The sequence below is a fragment of the Loxodonta africana genome, chromosome 2 (assembly GCF_030014295.1).
Source record: "Loxodonta africana isolate mLoxAfr1 chromosome 2, mLoxAfr1.hap2, whole genome shotgun sequence".
NCBI classification, from domain to species: domain Eukaryota; kingdom Metazoa; phylum Chordata; class Mammalia; order Proboscidea; family Elephantidae; genus Loxodonta; species Loxodonta africana.
In genome coordinates this window covers 39,856,058-39,864,937 of record NC_087343.1, presented here as the reverse complement: position 1 = coordinate 39,864,937, position 8,880 = coordinate 39,856,058, and the positions used below count along the sequence as shown (strand labels likewise).

General features: G+C 39.9%; 1 protein-coding gene across 1 annotated transcript in view; it reads right to left on the bottom strand.

Moving 5' to 3' along the window:
* Positions 1-706: 706 nt before the first annotated feature.
* The window catches only part of TTC23L (tetratricopeptide repeat domain 23 like), a 66,879-nt gene continuing 58,705 nt past the window's right edge, over positions 707-8,880 (bottom strand). Inside the window, exon 10 of the mRNA XM_023545410.2 lies at positions 707-938. Coding sequence (XP_023401178.2) covers positions 750-938 — 189 coding nt within the window. The 3' untranslated portion in view covers positions 707-749. The remainder of the gene's footprint in view (positions 939-8,880) is intronic.

The following is an 8,880-nucleotide window of genomic DNA, read 5'->3' as shown; positions in this document are numbered from 1 at the left end:
AGCAATATGTACTACACACAACGTTGCAGCGTGTAACTTGCTGATGTTATCATTCTCAGATGTTCACTCTCAGATGTTCAATTTTATAATTTACTGTTCAAAACACTGGAATATAGCAGACTATGGACTGGTCTACAATGCAGTCAGTGTCAGTGTCAGGGGTCATAAAGGATACAAAGTTGGGCGATGTTCAACTCTTACGACACATGACAACTGAACTGCACGTGCACCCAACAGCCATTAGACTCTGACTTCATTGTTAGGATGCTGACGCCAGCTTCATCGTAGACCAATGTGATCTTATTCAGCATTTCGTACCATAAGAAGAATCAGGTGATTAATCTGAAGTCAAGTTGTTCAAGTTTCTCTAACTGTAACACCTGCACTGCTTATATCACCAACAATATGTCCAGCAAGTCATATCACTGAAAGTTTATGTGTATGCATTAAAATATATCTGCAAATTTATATGCAATAGTTCCAACCCCCAAAGACAAAGATCAGATTTATTAAAAAAAAAAAAAGATACTGATAATTATAAAAAAAAAAAAAAAATTTTTTTTTTTTTTTTTTTTTATAATTATGGGCAGTAATAATGAAAACTAAAAAAAATTAAAGTATTTGACTTACATCAGAACTAACTTATGATGGAGTCGCTGGAACAGAATCCCAGCATAAGTCAGGGACTACATGTAGTTACCCCCAATATAGGATCTCATCAGATCCATAATACAGATAGACATTCTTCCTTACTCGCAAGAATGACAGAGGTGAATCAGCCCTAACTGGATCAATCTAGGAGAGGCCATAATATCCACACTGATGACCTGGTAGATGGCCAAGTTCAGAACCCACCTTTGCAGCAGGGTGAGGAGCTGTTTTGTCTCTCTGCTTTTACAGTGCTCACTTCCATATACAAAGACTTGAATCATCAGACACTGTTAAAAAAAAAAATAAAAAAATAAAACTGCTGCTGTTGAGTCATCTGTGGCTCACAGTGACCCTATATGGGTGAGTTAAAAAAAACAAAACAAATTAAAGAGAATCAGATAGCAATCACCCTAATTGCAAACCAAAGTCAGCAGGAGACCAGTAAAACTGAGATGTCACATTTCAAATGCCTACACTGCATTTCATAGGTTCCCTACCAAGAAGGAAAGAGTTGGGATTGAAGGCTCTTTAGTTACCTTCTGCACCTCTCACGCTGGATGTGTATCACTTCATTCAGGCTGTGAAGAGCCAAGTAACAGTGCAGGAAATTGATAGCATCCCTATTTAAAAGGTGGCTATAGTAGTTTTTTTATAGTAGTGGTTTCCACAGGATTTTCCAAATAGCTGTAACCAAATGGGGGAATACAAATGAAATCTGGTATGCATCCCAAATTTGCATTGTATCCTCATGCTACATCCCTCCGCTCTTAGGCAGTTTTCCATTTTAAATTTTATTGCTGAATTCTGCTTCCGGCCAAGATGGAATAATAGGGACCAAATTTACCATCCTGTTTGAAATGACCAAAAACAGAAAAGGCTGACAAAATATGTGAAAGATTTTCAAGACACTGGGCATCAGGCAACAAAGGACAGTGACCTCAAAGAAACAGAAATCAAATGAAGTAAACATCACAGACTGCCTTTGATTCCTGCCTTCAGATGCGTTTCCAGGCTGTGATGCAGGGAAGGGGAACCAAGCAGAGCTCAGCAGACTGACTCAGTTGAGGAGATGGAGCTGAGAGTCTTGGGAGACTCTCAGGGCACAGTAACCAAGAAGAGACAGCTGCACAGAAAAGCCACGGATATCTGCCCTGGGCCCCTCAAGTATTCCAAAGAGTACTCATTAGCACATGCATGTGAGGAAACTGTCCCAGGCCTGGGAAAGAATCATCCAAAGGAACTGGAGGGAACTGCCCTGTGCTTACACAGGACTAAGAGTAGAGCCTTTTCCCATCTGCCAAACTGGAAAGCCTTATGGTTTGTGGAGCTTTGAGTGGAGTACTTGGAAGGTTCTTGCCTCAGTAATGGGCAATAATTAGACCTAGACTAAATGTTGCTCTCAAGGAGCCCTGGTGTTGTAATGCTTAAGTGCTAGGCTGCTAACTGAAAGTTTGTTGATCAACTGCACCCAGCAGCTCTGTGGGAGAAAGACCTGGCGATCTGCTTCCTTAAAGATTATAGCCAAGAAAACCCTATGGGGCAGTTCTACTCTGTCACATTGGATTGCACCCAACAACAATAGCAAATGCTGCTTTTATACCACCTAAAACTTAAAAGCGAGACCCAAAAGGACCAAATTGTCTCCAAGAAATTTAACTGTGTTCCAAAATGAAATTCAAGAATATTTATAGGAATACAAAAATTCAACATCTGACAAGATAAAATTCATAATGCTGGCATCCACACAGTTTGCTGAGTGTGCCAAGAAGCAGAAAGGTGTGACCCAGAATGAGAAAAACCAATCAATTAAAACCAACCCAGAATTTACAAAGATGTTGGGATTAACAGAGAACTGTTACTGTAACTGTATTCCTTATGTTCAAAAAGTTAAGCAGGGACATGAAAGATATAAAAAAAGACCCAAAACAAATTCCGGGAGATGACAATTACAGTGTTAGGGAGGAAAAATACACTGGATGAGATTAACAGCAGATCTGACATCTCAGTGAAGAAAATATCAGTGAACTTGAAGACACAGCAATACAAACTGTCTAAAATGAAATAGAGAAAAAAAAAGTATTTAAAAAAATTAAAAGAGAGCAACATGGTGCTATAGACAGAAGTACCACACCGTTCCTTCACAGCAAAGACCCAAAAAACTAAGTAAAACAGAGACAAATGTCAGTCCTGGAACCCTAAGTGTCAAATGAAGAGATTAAGAACTCAACCAAGCACTGAATGGAATAAGAAACTGACAGAGAACAGAGAAGTAGAACAGTTAATAAGCAGAGGTCCCTTATCAACTAACACAGCACGGATTCGCCATATTGGACTCCTGTTGGAGACTGGCGGACAGGGAGTATGGGAAAGCAGCTTCATGGAGCTCCCAGCAGGAGACAGAGCACCCCGTAACCAGTGATACATGCTTTCCCATCCCCCACCCTTCTTCCCCCTGCTCAGCTTCGCCACTTCCCAAAGGGTCAAAGCCACTTGGCCAGGGAGGCACCAACTCCATGCTGCATGGACTCGCCCCACCCACACTGGCTGGTTCCTTCAGTGCCATTTCTTTGTTGCTGATGTTGCTCTTCTCAGCTTCTTTTAGCTTCTTCCCTGTCTCTCACCTCCCCCCTTCTCTTGAACATCTGGTTCCATGAGCCATCTTTGCTTCTTCTTGACAGGCTGTGAAGCGCTGCTCACCTGGGGAACTGCTTCCCCAGTATGAGCCACTGTTACCAAACCCAGAAAGGTGGGTCCTTGTCTGGCATGCTCAGACTTGCCAGTTATCTGGACACTGATCTCTGAGAAAGACAAAATAGCTTGATCGCAATGAGCAGAATAAGGAGCCAGGAAGAAGTTCCTCAAATCTGGCTCACCAAGCTATGGGGAGGCAGGGTTTATATGTGATTTGGGTAGCACGACAGCAGCCCTGCAGGTGTTCTGGAGAGGGAAAAATCTGGAAGGCAGCCAGGAAATAGGAAGTGGTGTGGTTTTCGTCAGACCTCTCACTATGAAATAGGGTCCGGGTGATGATTTTCCTTCTGATTCATTCCTCCTGTTGCCATGTCCTCTGTTGATCAGTTAGTGGTCACAGCTGGCCCTTTGGTGCATGTAGCGCAGGCCAAATCTTATTTGGGCCAATTTAAGGACTAATGGAAATTTACTGGCATTAGTAAGGTCAGGTTACACCGCCACACTGGTGGGATCCCTGGGGCTTTTTTTCCTACTTTTTTTGTTTTTCTTCATTTCTTGGTTTCTTGTCTCTCCCTACTTACTTTTCGCCTGAACACCTGGCACTGTGGGCCACCTCTGCAACTTCTAGCTGGGCTGTACCACGCAGCTTGGGAGCCACTTCCCCAGTCTCTGCAGCCAGTGGGATCCCTGGGGTCATTTTTTTTCTTTTTTCCTTTTTGTTTTTCTTCATTTATCAGTTTCTCATCTCTCTCTCTACTTACACTCTTTTCCTGTCTCCTGAATACCTGGCACTGTGTACCATCTCTGCCCCTTCTAGCCAGGCTGTACTGTGTGGCTTGGGAGCCACTTCTCCAGTTTGCACAGCAGTGTTGGTGGGATCCCTGGCAGCATTTCTTTCTTTTTTAATTTCTATTGTTTTTTCCTTTTTGTTTTCCATCATTTCTCAGTTTCTCATCTCTCTCTACTTTCCTTCTTTTCCTGGCTCCTGAATACCTGGTGCTGTGTGCCATCTCTGCCCCTTCTAGAAGAGCTGTGCCCCGAGGCATAGAAGCCACTTCCTCAATAGCTGGTGGAATCTTTGGGGGCGCTTCTTTTTTCTTTCTTTTTTAAAAATATATTTATTTTCTCTTCTCTTTTACTTTTTTTGTTTTTCTCATTTCTCAGTTTCTCATCTCTCTATACTTCCCTTCTTTGCCTGTCTCCTGAATACCTGGCACTGTGTGCCATCTCCACCCCTTCTAGATGGGCTGTGTCCTGAGGCCTGGGAGCCACTTCTCCGGTCGCTGGTGGGATCCCTGGGATCATTTCTTTTTTTTCTCCCTCTTTTTCTTTTTTCCTTTACGTTTTTCTTCATCTCTCAGTTTCTCATCTCTCCACTCCAATGGGAGGCTCCCTCAGCACTTTATTTTCAGCTCCTATTTCTCTCTCTTTGCCATACCCAATTTAGCCCCACATACCACAACCACCTCCCCTCCCTCCTGCCTAACTGCACCATGTACTAAACATTGCACTCCAGAGCAGCACAGGCACAGCCTACCAGAACCTGCCCTGCACTGACCCCAGCCCACTCTGTCAGCCCCAGTATGTGCCACAAACAACCTATCCCAGCCCCTCCCCTTCAGACGGACCTGCCCTACTGCACCACAGCTGAGCAACTAGTCCTGCCCATGGAATAAGGAGGTGAAAAGTATCATGCCAAGAGATGAGCAAACAACAAAGTAGGTGCGGCCCACATGCTCAGACATAATCAAATAAAACAAAAAAGAAGGATGAAACAAATCAATAAACAAACAAAAAAATAACTACTGAATGTTCCAAAGACAGAAGACAATATGAAAATACATTTAAAAAAAAAAAAAAAAAGGGCAGGATGGTTCCAGTAGGTGTCCAAAATAAAACACCAGATAACTTTCCAGTAGAAGAAAAGGCATTGGAACTACCTGATAAAAAAGGGAATTTAAATCTCTAATATTCAGAGCTATCCCAGAGTTGAAGCAAAAAGTAGACAAAAATGAGGAAAAATAAATTCATAGAAAAGGCAGACAAAATCATGGAAAATATAGACAAAACAATAGAATAATTCAGGAAAATAATACAGGAACAAAATGTCAAAATAAATCCACAACTAGAAATCGTACAAAGACAACAATTAGAAATCCAAAAGATAAACAATAAGACTTCAGAAATGTAGTCACAGAAGGTCTAAAGAGCAGAATTGAAACAATGGAAGACAGGGTCAGCAAAATTGAAGATAAATACTTGGATACAACTTTGTTTCAGGAAAAATCCAAAAAAAGAATGAAGAAAAATGATGAAACCCTGAGAATGATGTGGGATAAAATCAAAAGTAAAAATTTTCAAGTGATCAGAGTTCCAGAACAGGGGCGGAAACAGAAAACACGGAGGATCATTGAAGATTACTGACAGAAAACTTCCTTAATGCCATGAAATATGAAAAGCTGACCATCCAAGAAGCTCAACAAACCCCATATAGGATAGACCCCAAAAGAAATCACCAAGGCATATCATAATCATACTTGCTAAAACCAGACAAAGAAAGAATCCCAAGAGTAGCTCGAGAAAAATGAAAACTCATATAGAGAGGGAAACAATAAGACTAAGCTCTTATTACTCAGCAGAAACCACGTAGGCAAGAAGGCAATGGGATGACATATATAAAACCTTGAAAGAAAAAAAATGCCAACCAAGAATAACATATCCTGCAAAACTCTCACTCAAATATGGTGGCGAAACTAGGACATTTCCAGATAAACCGAAATTAAGGGAATATGTAAAAACCAAACCAAAGAGTTATTAAAGGGAGTCCTTCGGTTTGAGAACAAACATCAGATGACAGTCTGAATCTAGGACACAAGATCGCACCAGCCAGATACTAACCTAGGAAATGAACATTCAAGGATTATTAAAAATTACAAGACTTACAACAAGGAACCAGAGAGGTTAATCTGTAAATAACAACAATGTCAGAACAATAAAAGAGAGAATAAATGGTATAGCTATAGAACCTTCTAATGAAGAGGAAAGGTGATAGTAAGTAATAAAAGACAGGTAAATTCCAAGGTAACCACAAAGAAAGTTAACAAATCTACTCAACAAAATAAAGGAGAAAAACAAAGTTTAAGTAAAAACAAAATCTACAAAAACAAAAGAACTGGAAAAAAAAAAAATCCACAAACAAAAGGAAGTCAGCACAGGAGAGTAAGAGGAAGAAAAAAATGTCAGCACCACAAAAAAAAAAAAAACACTACAAAATGACAGCAATAAACTCACACCTATCAATAATTACACTGGACATAAATGACTTAAGTGTAACCATAAAGAGACAGAGAGTGACACAATGGATAAAAAAAAACAAGATCCATCAATATGCTGTGTATAAGAGACACACCCTAGAAGCAAAGACATAAATTTATTAAAAATCACAGGATGAGAAAAAATATCAAGCAAATTCTACCAAAAAAGAGAAAGAGTGGCAATGCTAATCTCAGATAAAATAGGCTTTAAAACAAAATCCACCATAAAAAACAAGGAAGGGCATTATGTAATGATTAAAGGGACGATTCACCATGAAGACTTAACCGCAATAAACAGGTACACACCCAATGACAGCGCTCCAAAATACATAAACTCTAACCAGCATTAAAAAGAGAAATCGACAGTTCCACAATCATAGTAGGAGATTTCAGCACACTACTCTCGGTAGAGGACAGAACATCTAGAAAGAAACTCAACAAAGATACAGAAGATCTAAAGGCCACAATCAGCCATATTCAAGTCACAGATATATATAGAACACTTCACTCAATGGCTGCAAAGTACACATTCTTTAACAACACACATGGAACGTTCTCCAGAATAGACCACATCTTAAACCACAAAGCAGCCCTCAACAAAATGCAAAACACTGAGATAATACAAAGTACCTTTTCTGATCACAACGCCATAACAGTAGAAATTAACAATAGGAAGAGCAAGGAAAAAAAAAAATTACATGGAAACTGAATAACACCCTCCTTAAAAACCACTGGGTAATAGAAGAAATCAAAGATGGAATCCAAAAATCCCTAGAATCAAATAAGAATGAAAACACAATCATACCAAAACCTTTGGGGCATAGCAAAGGTAGTGCTCAGAGGTCAATTTATAGCAATAGAAGCACACAGCAAAAAAGAAGTGGACAAAATCAAAACATCAGTTACATAACTTGAAAAAATAGGAAGAGAATATCAAAAGAAGCCCACAACCACCAAAAGAAAGGAAAAAATAAAGGTCAGAGCAGAAATAAATGAAATAGAGAACAGAAAAACAATAGAATCAACAAAACCAAACGTTGGTTCTTTGAAAGGACCAACAAAATTGACAAACCACTTGCCAAACTGACAAAAGAACACAGGACAGGACACAAGTAACGCAAATAAGAAATGAAATAGGGGACGTTACAATAGATCTAACTGAAATAAAAAGGATAATAACAGACTGTCTTAGCTATCTAGTGCTGCTATAACAGAAATACAAGTGGATGGCTATAAGAAAGAAAAATCTGTTTTCTTACAGTCTAGTTTTTTAGTAGGCTAGAAATCCAAATTTAGGGTCAGAAAGACTATGTCTCTCTGTCGGCTCTGGAGGAAGGTTGTTCTCATCAGTCTTCCCCTGGACTAGGAGCTTCTTCGTGCATGGACCCTGGGTGCAAAGCATGTGCTCTGCTCCAAGTGCTGCTTTCTTGGTGGTATCAGGTCCACACCTCTCTGTTTGCTTTCCTTTCCTTTTATCTCTTGTAAGACAAAAGGGTGCAGGTCTCACCCCAGGGAAACTTCCTTTACATTGGATCAGGACTATGACCTTAGTAAGAGTGTTACAATTCCACCCTAATCCTCTTTAACATAAAATTACAATCATGAAATGGAGGATAACTACAAAATACTGAGAGTCATGGCCTAACCAAGTTGACACATATTTTGGGGGGACAAAATTCAATCCAGAACACAGTATTATGAAAAACTATACTCAATAAATTTGAAACCCTAAAGGAAATGGACAAATTTCTAGAAACACACTACCTACCCAAACTAACACAAAATGACGTCGAAAATCTGAACAGATCCATAACAAGAGAAGAGATTGAAAAGGTAATTTAAAAAACTCCCAATTAAAAAAAAGCCCTGGGCCAGACGGCTTCACTGGAGAATTCTACCAGACATTCAGATAAGAGCTTACACCAGTACTACTTACACTATTTCAGAACAGAAAAGGAAGGGATACTTCCAAATTCATTCTATGAAGCCAGCAAAACCTTGATACCAAAACCAGGCAAAGACACTGTCTTAGTCATGTAGTGCTGCTATAACAGAAATACCACAAGTGGATGGCTTTAACAAAGAGAAATTTATTTTCTTACATTCTAGTAGGCTCAAGTCCAAATTCAGGGCATCAGCTCCATAGGAAGGCTTTCGTTCTCTGTCAGCTCTGGAGGAAGGTCCTTATCACCCATCTTCCCTTGGTCTGGGAGCATTTCAGTGC